The 18,465-nt window shown below is 57.5% G+C and overlaps 4 protein-coding genes across 4 annotated transcripts; 1 reads left to right on the top strand and 3 right to left on the bottom strand.

Annotated features, from left to right (window-relative positions):
• Positions 1 to 935: 935 nt before the first annotated feature.
• Positions 936 to 2,766, top strand: LY79DRAFT_507649 (cation diffusion facilitator family transporter; the record flags this gene model as incomplete). The annotated part of the gene is made up of 3 exons (XM_060553848.1): positions 936 to 1,061; positions 1,116 to 1,199; positions 1,261 to 2,766. The coding sequence occupies 3 exons, from the start codon at positions 936 to 938 to the stop codon at positions 2,764 to 2,766; spliced, it is 1,716 nt and encodes a 571-aa protein (XP_060418301.1).
• A 1,625-nt stretch (positions 2,767 to 4,391) lies between these two features.
• LY79DRAFT_541874 (uncharacterized protein) lies at positions 4,392 to 9,911 on the bottom strand. Its single transcript, XM_060556963.1, has 2 exons — positions 5,738 to 9,911; positions 4,392 to 5,686 (listed from the first exon to the last, which is right to left on the bottom strand). Exons 1-2 carry the CDS (start codon positions 9,464 to 9,466, stop codon positions 4,712 to 4,714), a joined length of 4,704 nt encoding a protein of 1,567 aa, XP_060418300.1. The 5' UTR covers positions 9,467 to 9,911; the 3' UTR covers positions 4,392 to 4,711.
• Positions 9,912 to 9,983: 72 nt separating this feature from the next.
• On the bottom strand, positions 9,984 to 12,751 carry LY79DRAFT_541872 (something about silencing, SAS, complex subunit 4-domain-containing protein). The gene is made up of 2 exons (XM_060556962.1): positions 11,562 to 12,751; positions 9,984 to 11,447 (listed from the first exon to the last, which is right to left on the bottom strand). Exons 1-2 carry the CDS (start codon positions 12,265 to 12,267, stop codon positions 10,375 to 10,377), a joined length of 1,779 nt encoding a protein of 592 aa, XP_060418299.1. The 5' UTR covers positions 12,268 to 12,751; the 3' UTR covers positions 9,984 to 10,374.
• A 2,783-nt stretch (positions 12,752 to 15,534) lies between these two features.
• LY79DRAFT_388590 (uncharacterized protein) lies at positions 15,535 to 18,465 on the bottom strand. Its single transcript, XM_060552914.1, has 3 exons — positions 17,696 to 18,465; positions 16,549 to 17,585; positions 15,535 to 16,473 (listed from the first exon to the last, which is right to left on the bottom strand). Exons 1-3 carry the CDS (start codon positions 18,307 to 18,309, stop codon positions 15,815 to 15,817), a joined length of 2,310 nt encoding a protein of 769 aa, XP_060418298.1. The 5' UTR covers positions 18,310 to 18,465; the 3' UTR covers positions 15,535 to 15,814.

The raw sequence follows: 18,465 nt of genomic DNA, 5'->3' as shown, positions 1-18,465 counted from the left end.
GCGCGCTGGGAGCGGCTAGCACATGCAACACACGACCGACCTATTCTCCGCCAGCAAGACATGCATAGGGATGAGGTAGCATCTAGTAAGTGGCAAAGAAGGGAAGCGGAATAAGAAGAGGGAGAGAACAGGAAAAGAAGACCATGTTTAGACATGATACAGTGCCCACCTGTACCGGCACTTCAACGCTGCAACGCTGCAACGCTGCAACTCTGCAACTCCGTAACATGCGGCAACATTTTGCAAAACTGCCGTTGCTGTCACTGCGCATCGTGCGGTCTTTGCGTCCGGCCGTATTCCGATCTTGTGTTTTGATCTTTTCATCTCTTGTTTTTCATCCCCGTCGGCCTCCAAAAGTGTGCGACTGTTGCTGTTCCAGCTCTCTACCGAGTAAGAGAAAGAAAAGAAACGGAAAAAAAGAAAAAAAAAAAACCCCTCCGGTACGGATACCTATAGTGCTACCCGGCATCGTCAAACAACAAGTACAAGTACTATAGATAAAGTACCTAGGGCTCTGTAAAGCTGAAAAGAAAAGACGAGCTGCCGTTCGTTTGCTAATCGTCGCCCCTCCCCCCGTCCCAGGTTGTAATAGCACAGCGCCACACTCAACCAGCGCTTCTCCGTCCCCTCGACCCGCTGACCTTTGGCCAAAAAACCTAATATTTGCACTGCAACGGTACGGATACGGATACATACAAAAATAATCATCATTCCGACAACGCCCCTCCGCGCATCTCTCTCTCCTCTTCCGGCCGCTCTCCCTTCTTCCCTCCGCCCTTTCCCACCCCGACCTGCGCATCCTCACCTCACCGGGCGACAGCGACTTTGACTTTCACCACAATTGCTCACTGGCTCGACCTCATTCATACACGGGATTCGCTTTTTTCTTTTCTTCTTATCCGTCGTCCTACCACCAACCTCGACAATCGCCCGTCATGGCGTGGTCAAAGTCGACGCGTATCAGCATCATGCTGGCCATCGATGTCGTCTTCTTCCTCGTCGAGCTGATTGTCGGTTTGCTTGTCAAGTCGCTGGCCCTTACTGCGGACGCCTTCCACATGGTACGTCCTGCCCTGCCGCCGTTGTGTGCGACGACGCATCGCTGACCGACGTAGCTCAACGACATCATTTCCCTTTGTGTCGGACTCTGGGCCGTCTCTGTGGCCAGTAAGGCCACCACCGACAAGTATTCGTACGGAGTACGTCACCCCTTCCTCCCTCCCTTGGCCAAACTTGTCGTGGGCTGACTTCCTCGTCCAGTGGCTGCGCGCCGAGATCCTCGGCGCCTTCTTCAACGCCGTCTTCCTTATCGCCCTCTGCGTTTCCATCATCCTCGAGGCCGTTAGCCGATTCTTCGACCCTCCCCAGATCGACAACCCCCAGCTGATTCTTATCGTTGGTTCCTTCGGCCTCGCATCGAACCTTGTCGGCTTCTTTGTCCTCGGCGGTCACGGCCACTCTCACGGTGACGATCACTCCCACGACCACGGCGAACATGGCCACGCCCACTCCGACGAGCACGCTGCCGAGGAAGGCCGCGCCGCCATGGCGGGCGCCGCTAACAATGACAGCGGCAACGTTGGCGACCTCTACCCCGAGGCCATCGTCGCTAGAGCCACCGCCCGTCCCGACACGTCTCGTCGCATAAGGTTCGAGCGAGACTCTGATCCTTCCGGCCGCGCCCCGAGCCATGCCTCCTCCGCTTCCAAGAGTCATGACCGCCGCAGAACCAGCTCCCGTCACCACTCGCGTCTCACTAGCATTGAGGATATCAGCATTCACCCTTCGAGCTTCCGACAGGAGATCATCGACGCCAGCCGGTCCCAGCCCGAAGGTTTGGAGTCGGCCAGCGAGAGCGAGGTCGACGAGACTGTTGTCGAGGATGGCGAGCCTGACGAGGAGTCCCCTCTGCTCAAGTCCAATGATACCAAGCAAACCTACCTGATCGATGGCGGCCACCGCGGTCGCGCCGCCGCCAAGCGCCCGAGACGCGAGTCCAGCCTTCACCACGAGCACAACCACAACAAGGAGCGCAAGAAGGCGTCTGGCGGCCACGGCCACAACCACGCCGATATGGGTATGAACGCCATGGTCCTCCACGTCATCGGTGACGCTCTCGGCAACGTTGGTGTCATTGTTACTGCCCTCGTCATCTGGCTGACCGACTGGCCCGGCCGCTTCTACGCCGACCCTGCCGTCTCGCTGTTCATCACACTCATCATTCTCAAGTCCGCCATCCCCCTTACCAAGGCGACCTCCAAGGTTCTCCTCCAGGCCACCCCCGATAACATCGACCTCCAGGAGGTCCGCGAGGATATCCAGAACCTGCCCGGCGTCCTCAGCTGCCACCACGTCCACATCTGGCAGTTGTCCGACACCAAGATCGTCGCCTCCCTGCACGTTCACGTCAACTTCCCCATCTCCGCCGAGGGCGGCGAGAAGTACATGGAGCTCGCCAAGCGCGCCCGTAAGTGCCTCCACGCCTACGGTATTCACGCGGCCACCATCCAGCCCGAGTTTTGCGGCGACGATGAGCATCACGACGAGGAGGAGCAGATGGTCCAATACGACGGCAACGGTTCTGTTGGCTCACTGAAGCAGACCTGCCTGTTGGAGTGCGTCGACAACTGCGCGGCCGGCGGCTGCTGCTCCGAGTCGACGGTTGCCGGTAGCCTTCGCAGCCAGTCAGCCCACAGCCACGACGGCCACGACCATGACCACAGCCATGATCATGGCAACGGTCACTCGCACTCGCACTCGCACTAATGTCACTTTGGCGCCCGGCTTCTCCTTTGATATCTCATTTTCCAGGAGCATGCGTACGTCTTGCTTAGGATCGGGCTTTTCTTCATTGCCATCAACCGAACAGGCGAGGTTTTCTCCTTATTTGTCGCGACTGCTTTGCAATCACCAAAAGACTGGCGTTACGGACTGGGTAAAGACGGAGTGGAGTGGATAAACCGTTAGCCACATTCTTGAATCCAGGGAGCGGGTTTTGGGTTTCCGGTTCGGGTCCAGGAAACGGGTTTCACCAAGGAAATCTGGGAGACATCATTACCACACAAGTCAGGCCGTCGGTTGCCTTGTTTCACTTTGATCCCTTTCTTTCTTTCTTTTTACTTTCCTTGTCTCTTTCTTTTCTCATCGGAGCGGCTCTCTCTCTTTTTTTTTTTTTTTGTAGAACATCGTCATGGCAACTTTACCATAGAGACGGGTGAGGGTTGGGATTTGCTAAAGCGTGGAGCGTGTACAGCCATACCAAACAGAGAGGAAGCAACCAGTTCTCTAGAAATGAAAATTGCATCATGAAGTTGCTTGTTTTTACCACTTTTTGTTTATATGAAATGACCCAACACTGTCGAACCAACTGCTGGCCGGAGCGACGTCACGGACAAGCTCCCTCCCGGCCCGGCAGTTGGCGCGGAGCCGAGGTCACGGGCACTTATCCCATCCGGACCTTTCGTCGACCGGCGCTTTTTCGAGGACAACCTCTGTCCCCCTCCCCGCACCTTCGCGCCCCTTCTCAACCCCAGGATGACCGCCCAGTTCGGAATGTGACCGGAGCAAGGAATGGAGACCGGGGGCTGTCGTCACCGGCGCGGAGGCAAGGAGGCACTCGCGTGGGGAAAAAAGGGGAAAAAAGCCCGGTCTAAACCACAGCCAAAAAGAAAAAGTACCTGTATTTTAGAAGCCTATCATACCACCACCCTCTCCCCCGGCTCAATAACTTGATACAGTATATTTGGCATATTCCAGGCCTTTTCAGGTAAATGTAGTGATACAGCATGTTTTCTACTAATAAGAAGGTCGCAAAAGTGGTGTGTTAGCAGGTAGGTTGTATGGGAGACCGGCCTTTTTATTTTTGTTTTTTTTATACACAGGTCCCCTAAATGGGCCACTAACTGTGTGTCAGTCTCATTCAGAGACGTTTGCTTATCACATAGAGTATGAGGGCATCAAGACATTTATACCGTGCTTCTCCCGCCGTGATTTCTTTTTTCGGTTTCTTTTTTTTGTCTCTTTTGGTATCATCGTGTTACCTGTGAGAACCCCCCGCGAGGGACCCGTCTTAGGTACGTACCCAAGTCTCAGCGAGCAGACACGACAAGGGGGGACAGGCGGCTTCTGATGGAAAACCGGCGGCGGCGGCGGATATTAATATACGAGGCTCGAGCAAGGCGACGATGTAGTGCACCGGGCCCGCTCGGGTCGAAGGTATCATTACGATTGGGGGTTTCTCTTGCTTGGGCTAAAAAAAAATGGCTGGATGGCTTTTTCTCTCCTACAATCGTGCACAGAAGTCGCTCTTTGACGACCGTCTTTTCTCGACTCATTGTCCAGCTTCTTCCACTCGCTCTCGTAAACCAACCAACCCCCCCCCCCCCCCCCCCCCCCTTCCCTTTTTTCCCTATTGATTGTGTTTCTCTACCCTCTCTGAATGCCAGAAGAAGCCTGCCGTTGATAGTGGTCTATATCCGTCGCCAACGGATGCCTCCTCTCGTCATCTCTCAAACCAATAAAAACGCCTGGTGGATGGTTGATGCCGCCATGTCTCAGAGACAGGATAGTAAGCATCGAACGGAAAGAAGAAAAGAAAAAAAAGACCAATCTGTGAGACCCTTTAATAAAATGACTTTGTGAGTTGGACACCTCCCTGTCTTCAATCCGTGGTCTCCCACTACGTCTTCACGGAAGGCAATGCGAGTTTTGCTCATTTTGGCTGCGAAGACGGCTTTTTGATGACGAGCTTGACCTTCTTGGGGGCTTGACCCGCGGCAGGCGGCGGAGATGCCTGCGGCGGAGGCTTGGGCGGCAGTGATGCCGGACCCGGCGAAGGGCTAGCCGCCGAGGGACCACCGGGCAGAGGCTTCCGAGCGGGCTTCGCATTGATGCTCTCCGACGGCGTAGGAGCTGGTGATCCAGCCGGAGACGCGCGAGCGCTCAGCGAATACCCGGGCTTGCGGTTCTTCAGCAGGGACGGGTCTCGGACGGGGCCCATGTTCTTGACGCCGGCCTTCTTGAGAATCTGCCGGAGGTTGGGGTGCTTAAACCTGAACATCCTCCGTTTCTTCACAACTGTGCCGTCGGGTCGAATGCTCAACTTTGGTTTCTTTAGAACAGGAGACGTGTCGTCCACTCCTGGGACCTTTTCAGGTCGAGGTCTCTTCTGCAACTTGTTGGTGCTACTGCTGCTGCTGCTTGGCTCGGGAGTCGCCTGGGGAGTCGAGCGTCCGCTTTGATGCAGCGACGAAGACACCGAGGATATAACAGGCTTCGACACTCCAGGCTTCGTAATGGTTGGCTTGGTGACGATAGGCTTCGTGGTTAGCGGCTTGGGTGCGGATGAGGAAGGCTTTCCAGTGGAAGGCTTTCCAGTGGATGGCTTTGGTGTGGACGACTTGGTGACCGAGTGGGCCACGATGGAGTCTGCCTCTCGCGGAACCGGCGACGGTGCCGCAGAAGGGGCTGGGGATTGCACTGCCGGAGCCGGGGAGGGGCGAGGAGCAGTAGAGACAGGCCGTGGGGCGGGGGGTGCTTGTTTGACGGGTTTGGCGGCGCCACTCTTCATGTTCACAATCAGACGCTTGGGTTCGGGCGGTCGAACTGGCGGTTCGGGCTCCTTCTCCTTGACCTTCTGAGGAGGTTCAATCGCCGTCTTGTAAAAAGACTTGAAGTGGATCATGTTCTGACAAAAGCGTTAGCAAAAGGAGGACGAATCGGACGACGGTATACTTGCCCTGCCTGGGTGACGCTGAACGGGACGGCTGACTCTCCACCGTTTGGGATATTTCATCGTAACCGTCCACCGGTCAGCAGCATCGAACATGGCGCCGCACAGCTCAATGAGCGTGGTCTTCTCGGCCCGGCCAATCACCTTGGAATCAAGAGCCTTCCAGATTGCCTTCATCATAAGCCGCTCTTGCTCTGCGTATTGCTCCTCCATCTCCGCTCGCAGGGCCGCAAGCGCAACATTAATGTCTTGCTTCCTGGCGAATTGCTTGCGCCGCTCTTGCGTCTCACCCTCGGTGTTATTAACAATGGTAAGCTCGCCGCTATTGGCGGCCACAGGTGCAGGCTTCGCCCGGGATTGCTCGCCAAAGGCAAGGCTTGCCAGACCCGTGCAGAAAATCTTCAGGAGCTTGTCTCGCACAAACGGGGACCTGTCGGTGCTCATCACAGAGACGATCAGGCGGAAGATGGGCAATTCCATCATGTAACCGAGATCCGCGAGAGCCTCAAACGCCTTGATTCGCACGAGATCGCATGTATCGTCCTGCAGGTACTGGATAAAGTCCAACGCGCTTTTGGGAATCACGCCCGCCTTCATGAGCTTCCGTCTACATTCGAGGGCAGTAGTGGTCCAGATGTTTTGGTAGGAGTTGGCCCACTCATCCATCCTCCGGAAGCGGTCGATCTCAACAATGGCCTCTCCTAGGAAGCTGCTCTCCTCAACTGATGTGTCCAGATCCATGGAATCACCTGCGTCCCGTCGTTTCTCGGGGATCAGGCTGTGGGCCAGGGCCTCGAGAAGCTTCGCGACGTAGAAGTGGTCCGAGTACGGGTTGTTAGCGTTGTTGTTGAATTGGACCTGGTTCAGAAGCAGCCGCCGGGCTGGCTCGGGGCATTTGCCGTTGGTGTCCCGGACTTTGGCGATGGCCATGGGGAGTGCGCTTTGCACAAGATACTGCTTCTTGTCCGAGAAGTCGTTCGGCCGAGGTGTTGCGGAGTCCGGGTAGCAGAAGAGCTCCGTGAAAGCCCTCATGAGATGGGTCATGCCTGCCATGGCGACCTTTTCCGTGGCGTGATGATACAGCATATCGGCGGCCATGGTTCTGACACCGTGGAAGTACCGGCGATCGACGAGGGTTCTCGTGAGGAACGTCGAAACGAGCGGATGGGGCGGGCTCTTCTTCAGATACAACATCGAGTCCTGCTGTGCCACGACATCCCTATCTTGCTGGAGCTGGGACACGTACATGTAGCTCTGGAGGTTCGTCTTCATTTCGCAGGCCCACTCGAAATCGGCATCCATCCGGATCCACTCGTAAGACTCTTGGTCCATGGCCTTTTCGATGTCAGGCTCCCACTCGGAGAACTCCCATTTTCTCATGTCTTCCGGGCTCGTCAGAACGTCTCCCAGACAGTACAAGAGCGCCTCTTCGTTGTTGTCAGGATCCGCAGCAGACTGCGCGCTTAGCTTCTCCGTTGCCCTCCTCTTCCGCTTGAGCCGCTTGTACTTGGTGTTATACGGAATCTCGAACTTGGCCGCCTTGGCAGCGTCCTCGCGAATTTCTACTATGTGTTCGTAGGGCGTGCCGTCGGCTTCGTGGATCCTGATCGTCATGGGCCCTGTAAAGAGACCCATTGTTGTATCGACCTGGACGCCGTTGGCCTTCTCTTTGATCGCGCGGAGGAATTCGGTCTTTTTCAGAACTTCCGCCTCGCTCAGAGCCTTATCCTGGACTTGCCGAATAGTCATTTCAACACACAGTCGCTTCTTATTAAACCGCTGGAAAACATCGAATCTCGGGCACCCAGAACCATAGACCCACTGAGCCCAGAACGCCTCGAGCTTGTTTCTAGCGTTCTTTTCACAGACCCTCTGAAAGGACTCCGTGTTGATGATCCACTCGCTCTGTTTCTCCCCAATGTTCGCCTTATAAAGGATTCGCGAGATGATGCGGGTGAGATTGGTCTGGGCAGGTGCCTTCATCAGGCGCTTATCCAAAATGAAGAGCACCAGAGGCGCCTTGAGTGCCATGAATTCCATTTCGAAATCTCCGAGGTGAAGGATGTGACCGAGTTCGTGCAGTGATGGCCGCTTGATATCCACCGTCACCAGCTTATCCGACATTGTCTTCATGCGGAACCTGTAGTCGTTGTTGCCACACAGCTTTTTCAAGAAGAGATCAGTCATGTAGTAAGCAATGCCGATAACGACCCAGAGATCTCTCCTAGTATTGGGGAAAAGGTTGATTCCGCTCCATTGCGAAGCCAAGCTATACACCAGCTGCCTTGTGACGTCGACTTCCGGGTCAATCACGTCCTCGGGGAACAACAGACGAGTGCTGACGAAGGAGAGCGATTGCAATGCCACGGTATCTTCGACCATGTCGTCGAGGAAGCACACCTTGTAGCTTTCAAAGGGGAACCGGGCAAACGTGAGTGTGAAGAAGTCGGCGGCGGCAGCTAGCGCCGCGCAAGTGTTCTGGACCTCGGCGGCTCTTCCAGGGAGGCAGTAACCATGAATCTTGAGAGCGCTTCCGCCTAGTTTCTCGTCGTTCTCTTCCGTGCGGAAGTCCGAGAAGAGGTCAACATGCTCGAAAGGACCGACCGCAAAGCCGATCTTCTGGACTGCGACCCGCTTGTCGAGGTCAAAGGTCATGATTTTCTTCCGTTCGTCTTCTGGGTCCACAATCTCGTCCGAGAGGCTCCCAGAGCACACCACCGTCATCTCCAGGAGCTTGTCTTCCTCGGTCAGGGCGAAGTCTCTGTCAGCCCTGGACTGATTTGCGAGCCCGCGGTCCCGCTGATTGTTTGCGTTGCCGTTTGCTCTCTGCGTGGCCAAAGGCTGCCAGAGTGCATCGCCTAGCGTTCTAGGAACCTTGACAGCCATCGTCCAGGTCGGGAGTTGGCCAGGGTCGTCGATGCACGGGAAGATGCACGACGCCGTCCCCGGCTCGATCGAATGCCGGGTAAAGGCGTGTGGGTATCTGAGGTCGCCAGGATCGACACCAACGAACTGGAAACCATCTCTAACAAGTTTGGTCTTGAAGGGTATCGTGACTCGAAACTCTCGTGAGCCCGCCAGCTCGCTTTCCACGGCTTCATTCGGCAGAACGCTCGAGACACGTATCTTGAGCAGCGGTCGTTTGGCCACACCCGCCCCTGATGCCGCCGATTCTTCCTTGACTTCCTTGACTTCCTTGGTGTCCTTGCTCTTCTTCGCTTCTCGGAGATTGACCCGTAAAGCGCCGTCGACGGGCGTACAGCCAACGAGTTCTCTATTCTCGGCGGGCACGTCGTTCCGTCGGGTGTGCATGAGAGGGCGCATCCGGATCTTCCGTAGGTCGTGATGTGAAGCGTTCCAGTTGTAGTATTCGGGGTAATCCAGTAACTTATACGGATCCGTGTACGTGGCTGAAACTTTTTTCGTCGGGCCGGCAGGTATCTGGTCTTTCAGGGCGGTGATGGTGATGTTGTTGACATCTATTTCGGATTGCCGCGCATCGATGGCGAGCTCGTCGAGCCGGGAGAGGGCGCCGGACACCAAGCCAAATGTGATATGGGACTTCCCTTGGATCCGCTTCGATCGGAAGTTCACCTCGATCTCGACATCTTGCTTGAGGACAAAATAAGGGTAGGGCGGCTCGTCTTTCAGAGGAGGTAGGTCATCCTCGGAATCACTGGCGATGACTTCGTCGACAGCGGCGGCCGCCGCCGCAGCGGCCTCGATGGCGCTCATGTTTGCTTAGTTTGCGCTTGGGAGGGTTGCGTCGCGGATCGACGTCAAGCGACAAGACCGAGTCGCTCGAGTCTTTCGAGGCCTTCTCGGCGAGTGTGAGGTCGGCGGATACGATCGAGGAAGGTGCGCCGGCGCGAGTTTCTCAGGTGCGGGATTCGTCAAGGGTCTCAACCATCCTGTCGTAGTCGATGGTCGCGAGGCTGGGATTCGGTCGTGGGGGGCGCCGGTCGGAATTAAATGTGCTCGGGGGAAAAGACCGCTAGACAGCTTCTCAGAATATTAAAAGTATGTTTTTTCTCCGATTGGCGACGAGGTGAGTGGTGCGAAGTCGAGCGAAGTTTCTGCTGCGACCAAACACAAAAACTGAGGTCAACAGCAGCTGGTACAGTTCAGGCCTCCCAAGGTCAGCGCGTCCCACGGCTCGTTCGCCCGCGACTGGAGATGGAGCTGCCCGAGCCCACCTTGGCTCCTGCGGCGCTTGCCTGTTGGGCGGGTCAGGTTGGACCCATATTATGTAAGCCAGCGGAATTCACCAGCAGGGAAGGCGCGACTCTTGGTTGAGCTCACAAAGCTCCTTCCCATGCCCAAGCTAACCGTCCCCATGCACCAAACCGCACTTTGGAAGGACTGACGACGACTCCAGATTGACCTTCCTCGGCTAAGCCCGTCCCACCTACGTCGATTGGCACGACTTCCAGGGCTACATCAATCAGCTTCATGCCGTTGATGAGTTTCGTTTTTCTTAGTTGGAACAAAATCAAACGCTTGTTCTTGAGCCATGCCACCCAGCAGTCTACATATGATAATGGTACAAATAACAGCGTCACGCCAAGCCGATGCAGTGCAAGATGCCGCCGCAGGACAATCCAGGTATCTCAAACACATAATCGGTAGTTGAGCAAAACTTCTCAGTGCCGACCTCGCCGATCACGACGCCTCTTCCTCGCATGCACTCTCAGCGTCTCCTCATCGCGAAACTCTTCAGGAAGATTAAAATCCGCCTCAGGTATCTCCGGTACAGGATGTCCCCACGCCACCACCTTGCGGCCGGCACGCCTATGGCGATGCAAGGCGGCGTCCCTTTCGTACCTCTTCTTGAAGAACGACTTGAACTCCCTTGGGGGTTCAGGCTTTGGCGGAGGCCGAGGTTGTGGTGTGACTCGCAGGCGCTTCCTGCTGTTCCTCGACGCACCCGACCTTGCTTTGGCTTCTTCGCGAAGCTGTTGGGTCACTGAGTCGCCATCGTCGTCACTGTCGCCGCCGCCGCCGCCGTCGTCGTCGTCATCATCGTCGTCATCAGAGCCCGGAGGGTCCCCGTCACTGATATCGCCACTACGCCCATTTTCCTCGGCAGCTTCCTCGCCGCTTGTGGATTCCGTAGGTGACCGGTCCTCGGATGAGTCTTCCGCCTCTGCCTTCTCAGCCACAGCGCGGTCTTTCTCGGCCTTGCGACGTTTTTCTTCCAGGCTCCACTGACGGAACTTGTCGAGAATCGCCTGACAGCCTTTGACAAAATGCTGGCGCGCCGGCTCGAACTGCTTCTTCCTTGTCTCCGTCACGCCACTGACACCCATGACTCGCAACCAGTCATGGCCTTGAAGGCCGTCGAGCAGGCGGGCAATCTGATCCTTTTCATGCTGGGCCCGGCCCCTTTCCGTGTTGCGGATGGACTTTTCCAGTCTTTCCGCCCTCTTGTGGGCCGACACGAAGGTTGCATCGGGGAGAGGGTCCTCGACGGGCTCTCTTTTATGGGAGATACCCAGGAAATCAAAATCTATGCGTTGGGCATCGACGAGCTCGTCAAACAAAGCATCGCCGTAGCCACGCACTGGCACCTGGTGCCCCTCTGGCAACCTTGCTGGGCCATCATGTATGGCTTTGGATTCTGCGGAGGTGCCCAGATGTCGATGCCAGGAGACTGGCTGGTGGCGTGTGGGGTTCGAGTCAAAAATGACTATCGGGGTATCTATAGTGAAGAGTTCTGATAGGAAAGGTGTCAGCAAGCGAACAGGGCGAGGTTGGGGGCAAGACCAGCAAGAAAGAAAAAGAAAAAAGAAAAGGAAAAGAAGAAGAAGAAGAAGAGGATGGCACATACGCTGTTCCTTGGGCTCATTCCCAATGACCTCATCGTACTCGGGGAAGTAGGCCGACAGTTCGCTCTTGAAGCGAGTGGCCTCCTGGGAGCGCAGTTTGCGACCCCCCTCCTTTGTGTGGGTATCTGCCTGGCGGGGCTGCAGGCGGTCCAGCTCGTGTTTAATACCGTTGATGACCTTTTCTTGGTGTTTGGTCAAGTGAGAAGCATCGTTGCTGACGGGAACCGGGGTGGGATTGGGGGGATGCACTGTCGCGACGTGTTGCGGTGCTGATTTGGGCGTAGTCTTTGGTAGGGGGCCGGGCGGTCGAGGCGTTGTCGTGGTGGTCGGTTGCGGAGTCGCGGTGACGTTGGGGGTGGTCGCGTTGGCGTCGGCAGGCCTCGCGGGCGACGGGGCAGGCCTAATGAGGATCTCGATGCTGGTCCTCGGGCGCTTGGGTTTCTGGTGATTGAAATCGACGAGGTTGTCGGGCGAGTCGAGCTGGCGCTTGGTGCGACCGGGTATGGAATGATGGTAGGTGTCGACGTTTTGGGGGCTATTGGCGGCGCGCGTCGCAGCGTTCGTGTTGGCAGCGAAGGCCTGGACGGGATGGTGATGGGGGCGTGGGATGGGCACCGGGTGAAGCTGCTGCTGGACGAGGCCTTCAGTGTTCGTCGCCCTCCTGGTGGAGCGCGTGACGGAGGCCATTGGCGAAGATTGAATAGCCATTCATTGTTGTCCCGTCGGATCGTAGCGAGGGTGATTGATGGTGTCGATTGAGGATTTTCCCCCCCTCTCGCAGTCTCCGCCGTCTTGTTCTCGGTCGCAGTGTCTGTCACGGTGTCGTCGTCGTTGATGCGATGCGGGAAGTGGCCTTCTGGCGGCATTTTTGGGGGGAAGGGGCGCCGCCGTCAGCTCGCGTTCTCTCTGTCCAGGCCACTGAGGGACCAGATGCACTGTGCCTTACTGGTCGCGTCGTTCACTCTACTGGTCAGCAAGGTGCCCGACCAGTGTTTGCATCCGCCCACGGGGAATGCCTGGCTTTGCTGAAAGCAGTGGCTGCTGCGAGGTAGGTGGGCAGTGACTGAGTTGCGCTGCCTGCCAGGGGGGGAATGGGTATGTGCGCGCCGTGGTACATCTAGTTTCGGTTACACGTTGGTGGGATATCATGTACCTCCTCTTTCCTCCCTTTCTTCCCTCCCAAGACAAACGAAGCAGGAGGTGTCCTACCTGGCCAGCTGCCAACGCCGCCCCCTGAATTCAGTGCCATCCATGTCGACGCATAAACGGAGCAGAGATCAACAACGGCAGGGTCATATTTGCCTGCTAGCCTAGACTATTATATTACAGCACACGCCGAGCCGACATGGAATCTGTGTAGGGGGTTGATTCCCTTTGGGAGTCATGTCGTCCCTTGCAGCGTCGCGTCCCGAGTGTACCTATTTCCCGCCAGGCACGCGACCAGAAACCCGGCGGGCTCAACGACATGAAGCTGATGACTCTGGGGCGCAACTCGCCGTCTACCCCCGTCCTCCCGCCGCATTTCTTCGGTCCCTTTCTTGGACCGGATTGGTACATTAAGTATTCTGCCGCTCGAAACTGGCTCGTCCGCTGCCATCCTGGTACACATCGCACATCCGCAATCGTCGGCCTTGCGGTATGATCAGCCGGTGCCTGGCGGCGAGACGACAGCCCAAGCAAGCCGACTGACTGCTTGGTTTCGATCCCTGCTAATCACACGATCCGAGGCGGACATGGACACGGTCGATATCCGTCGAGTCCCCCCAAACGGCACCTAAACTCGATGCGACTAGAAGCCAAAAAGGAGATTGAGATTTGCCAGCCAATTCTAGGCCGGCAGCTGGCTTTGGTTTCTCGACATGGGCATCTCTATTGCCACACTACGATAACGGATCCGGAGCCTGGGGGGGTTTTAAAAAAAAAAAAAATTTACTTCTTCATCGTTTTCTCGGTGTACGTCCGCGGATGTTCTCTCGCAGTGCTGTCAGCTGCAGGGACTCCTCGGATAGGGAAATGGTCTGGGACATGAGTGACGAATATTCGAGCAAAATGGGATGGCGAGAGCGCGTCTGGCAGGCAACGATCTCTACTGTACTGAGATGATTCGCCAGGAGAGCCGAATCCTCTCGCATCTTCGTAGCCAGCGGGTTGGTCCTGACGAGTGTGCGATTGTGAACTCTCGTATCCACCAACCAGATCCATGTGTGGAGGCTTTGCAGTTCCAGGGCCACTGGCTGGGTTAGCATCTTGGATCCCGCATCACACCCGCGGGTTGCTGTCGCCTTCATACAGACGTTACACGAGGGCGCAATGACAGCCTCTCGCCCTGAGACGATTCACACAAGGCCATTCAGTGGGAGAGCTCGCGCCGTTGAAGAGAGACTGGGAAGAGGGGCAGCAAAGAGTGAAATTTACGGTAACGGCGAAGAACAATGGTGGCAACGGTCGTTTTAAGATCAGAGGAGTCATCCAGCAAACTACAATATAGAGGCGATCAAAAGTTCAGATTGGGTACAGGACTCCCAGTCAAAACGTATCATCAGGTAGTCCAAGGTTTGCAGGCGGCATGCCAGACGACCCTGCGTCAACTTTGCTCCAACATCAAGTTGGTCAATATGGTGAGTCTCATACACCAGCTGAGCCACGGCCCAGCCTGCATTCAACCTCTACTGCCGAGAAGTCCCTTTTTGTGACAACGGCAGGTTCAACATGAAGCCTCTCCACGAGACTAAAGCTCCAACTCCAAGAACCGGGAACGGTGCTCGGCAGCGCGTTCTGCATTGCTCGGGGCTGCGCACCAGTGAGAGAACACCATGACTGTTACGGGAACCGTTACTGCCGGAGACGACGACCCGGGCTTCTTCGCTTGCGATGTCGGCAACCCAAGTCTCCGGCTCTGTCTTGCTACCTGCCGATCTGGCAACGTCGACATCCTCTTCGACCACTGCGTCCTTGCCCACTAGACCCGCGTCCCACCGTACCTTGGACCAGCACGCTTCGGAAACACCACTTCTTCAACCTCTCACCCTCTCTTAGCACGGCTTCAAGAAGCGCCGCCACGGCCTCGACAACCCCTTCGACCACACCGTCTCCATACGAAACCATGACAACGGCCACTGCTCCGTCGCCACCGGGAGCTTCTGACGACTATCCCGGCTGCGTTGTCATCCAGGTTGCCTCCTGCTGTCCCGTCGACGTCTCAATATACGAGTTCACGCACCCAAAAGCCCGTCCTCGTCGACTTGCTATCCTAACCTTGCTGAAGCTGGGAGAGATGCGGCGCATAAACCTGGAATCGTGTGCATGCATCCCTAACTCGGGGCTACAGGTACTCGGGCGTTTTCTTTTCATCTTCTTTTTGGAGTAGACACGGGCCCCTGTGCCTAGACAGGCGCGCAGTTCAACGGTGCCTTCTTCTCTTGGTGTACCCGTGACGAGCCCGGGTCCCTTGAGGTAACGAAGGTTGTTCCCGATGGGAACTGTATGGTCCGGCGGCCTAGGATGGAGATGTCGCGCTCAAAGGCGTCAAGGTAGCGAGGCAGACAGTGAATCACGTTGCTATCTCTTAATGAATTGTCAGCACCCATGGCATATATAGTCCATAGCCCCCTACCTTTGGGGAGGGGGGGGGGCATAACCCGTCCAGTTTGCGTCCATATGCGTCTATCCTCGCCCTCCCGACGGAAGTAAGCCATTTCTGTCACCGCCTTGGAGGGCCCGATAACGGACAGGAAGCCACCTCCGGTTCTGTCTTTGCGGTGCCGAATGTTGGCGCTGCTCACGATACCAGCTACGACATCAGAAAGAATCCCAGGAATACACCCCCCCAGCTAACTTTTTTTTTCTTTTCCCCAGGGGAGATGCCATCCTCTGCGAAACAGGGACCCAAGCACGAGCTGACCTTTCGTAGACGGCAGCGACGCGGGCAGGGCAGGACAGGACAGCACAGGGCCCGACAAACAGAACAGCCGGGGAACACGAGACTTGGAGGGCGGGGGTTTTGATTCAACATCGCCGCCGTTTTTCTCTTAAGCATTTCGTCAGACATTGCAATTTACGGTTTCCCCCCGTTTCTACAGGCTCGGGACAAAGGCTTCTGCTTTAACACATGACAAAATGTAATAAAAGCCAGCCAGCCAGCCCAGCGAGTACACTACAGTGTTAAAAAGAAATGTCCAAAAGGGGGGGATGTGGAAAGGAAGAAGGGGGTATAACAAACTCTCGCAGCAAAAAAAAAATCGCACGCCACCCAAGGTCAACGGTTCGACAACACCCCGAGAGAAAAAAAAAAGAAAAAAAAAACCCTCCATCCGAGACATCCTTCTCGAACATCCAAATCCATCACCGCGACCGCGATCGCGGCCGTGACCGGCGGTTTTGCATATCCAGTGAGGAAAATAAGACATTCGTCGGCAACACCCCGGGGATCGTCTAAGCTCCGGGTCCCCCGCCGGCGGCCGCCGGCGCCGTCGTCGTCACCTCCGCCAGCGGCTCCAACGCCGGCCCCTCCTCGGACCCCTTCTGCCCCGCCGGCACCTGCGGCGCGAGGTTCAGCTTCCGCATGAGCCGGACGGCCGCGCGGTTCTCCTCGCGCTCCTCGGCCTCCCTCTCGAGCACCTCGCGCTCCCGCGCCGCGCTCTCGGACTTGTCCCGCTCGGCCTCCTCGCGGCGGCGGGCCGCCTCGGGCGACACGATCTTGTCCTTCTTGCGCGTCGCCCTCTCCAGCGTCCGCTTGCCCTTCTGGCGCGTCTTGACGTACACCTCGAGCCCGACCAGCACGGCGTACGACTTGGAGATGCTCACGTGCGAGGTGTCGACGCCGGCGTCCTTGAGGTTCCGCACGAAGGCGCGGAAGTTGGACGCCGGCGGGCGGTAGTGGCCGCTCAGCGGCGACAGGCTCGACAGCCGCCCATCCTTGATCTTGATGAGCCCGGCCGACGAGATGCGGCTGCCCTGCAGGAAGCTCGAGTGCTGGAACGCCCCCGACGCCTTGATCCCCACGTACAGCCGGAAGCTCGTGTCCGCCACAAAGATCCACGTGTTCTTCTTGACCGACTTGCGCAGCAGCTTGTTGAAGACGGTCGCTGCCGAGATGTGCGACACCTTGCGCACCCCCGTCGCGCCGTCGAGCTCCGGCGTCGCGTACTTGGCCGCGCGGTCCGCCTCCAGCGCCGACTCCACCGAGGACTCGGACCGGCTGTCGACGTCGTCGCCATCGTTGTCGTTGTTGCCCGAGTCGGAAGGCGGTGGCAGCTTGTTCTGCGACCAGGCGGGCGTCGGGTCGTCGGCGGGCACGATGCCGTGGATGCTGTCCTTGAACGCCTCGGTCGTGTCGATGCGCGCGCCGTTCTTGGCCCAGCACAGCCGCCCCTCGTCGTCCACCTGTACCAGGTAGTACTGTCTCTCCTCGCGCGACAGATACCGCACCTGCTCCCTCTCGAGGCGGTCGCGCGGGCACGCCTCCATCTCGACGTTGCGTCCGCCGCCGTAGTCCAGCCAGTAGAAGAAGTTCTCGTTCGTGTCCGTCTTCTTCCACTCCTCGTGGTACACGCGCAGGTTGCTGCCGTACCGGTGCTTGAGGTCGACCATCTCGAGGAAGTACTGCAACCCCATCATCTTGGAGTCCTTCTTCCGCCGCGCGACGGCCTCCTCGCGGCGCCTCCTCTTCTCGTCCCGGTGCTCGGGCGTCTCCTCGGCGTCCGACGACGACGCGGACGAGTCTGAGTCGGACTCGAGGTCGTCGTGGCCCGCGCGCCGCGCGATCGTCGCCGCCTTCTTCCAGTTCTCTCGCGCCGTCGCCGGGCCGCTCATGCCGCCCTCCGGGTCCCTCGAGAGCACGCTGTGCTGGTCGCCGTTGCCGGCGGCCAGCCCTGCCGCGCTGGCGGAGCTCTTTGCGCGCGGGCGGTTGAGCTCGCGGAACTGCAGCTCGTTGATGGCCGATGCCCATCTCGTCGAGGGGTCCAGGCTCAGGCCCTGCATCTCTCGCCGCACGCGGTACCCGCGGTAGTTCCGTTGGATCAGCGCCGCCGCCCTACTGATGGCGTCGCTGTCACCCCTCTCGCGCCCTCCAGCCCCCGGCTGCGACTGCGGCAGCGGTTGAGATTGTGCGTCGTCTCCAACGGCGGCGGCGGCGTCGTCTTTATGGCCGTCCTGGGAGTGCCGGGGACTGTGGAAGTGGTCGTGGAGGTGTTGGGTCTGCATGGAACGCAGTTTGGACTTGTTCTTCTTGAATTCCTCTTCGCGAGTGCGCTGGACTTCAGCAATCTTTTCAAACACGTCGTGCGACGGCGGCACCAGGCTGTCCATGTACTCCCTGCGCGAACTGTACGCGGTGCCGGTTTGCGACTGAGCCAGCGAGCATGTGTCGTCACTGGGGGGGCGGGTTGCTGCAGCTGTGCCAGTCACAGCGGTCGCGGAAAAGTTGGAGTGGGAATCGTCCTCTTCGAGCGGCACGGGGGGACTGGCCGGCGGGGTAATAATGTTGGCGGCGCAGGGGACGTGGTAATGAAGAAGAGGGGCCCTTTGGGGTTCAGGCGCATGAGCATGCGCAGCAGGAGCAGCAGCAGCAGCAGCAGTGGCAGAGGAGACTGCGCCGGCGCCAGTGTTAGGTTGCTCAGCAGGAACTGGCAGGTTGTCGAGCTCGTGGCGGTTGGGTTTCGTCATGGCTGCTGGTGTTATTGCGGGGTCCACCTGGTTATGATGAAAGAGGAGGGACAGGGACCTGGCTCGGGAGCTGATGGGCGCAGGCATTAGGCACGTTTCTTTTTTTGTGTCTATTTTTTTCTTCTCTTTTCCAGGGTTTCGTTTGAATGTTTCAAACAACCATTTGATAGAGCCGCCGTCGTGCCGGTTGCCGTCGCTGCGGGGTCCAGTTGTTCTTCGGTTTGGACGCGTGTCGACGGCGAG

This window comes from Colletotrichum navitas (genome assembly GCF_030913465.1).
Source record: "Colletotrichum navitas strain CBS 125086 chromosome Unknown LY79scaffold_8, whole genome shotgun sequence".
In the NCBI taxonomy this organism is placed as follows: domain Eukaryota; kingdom Fungi; phylum Ascomycota; class Sordariomycetes; order Glomerellales; family Glomerellaceae; genus Colletotrichum; species Colletotrichum navitas.
Note: the sequence above shows the minus strand (reverse complement) of the source record. Positions and strands in the feature narration are given on the sequence as shown.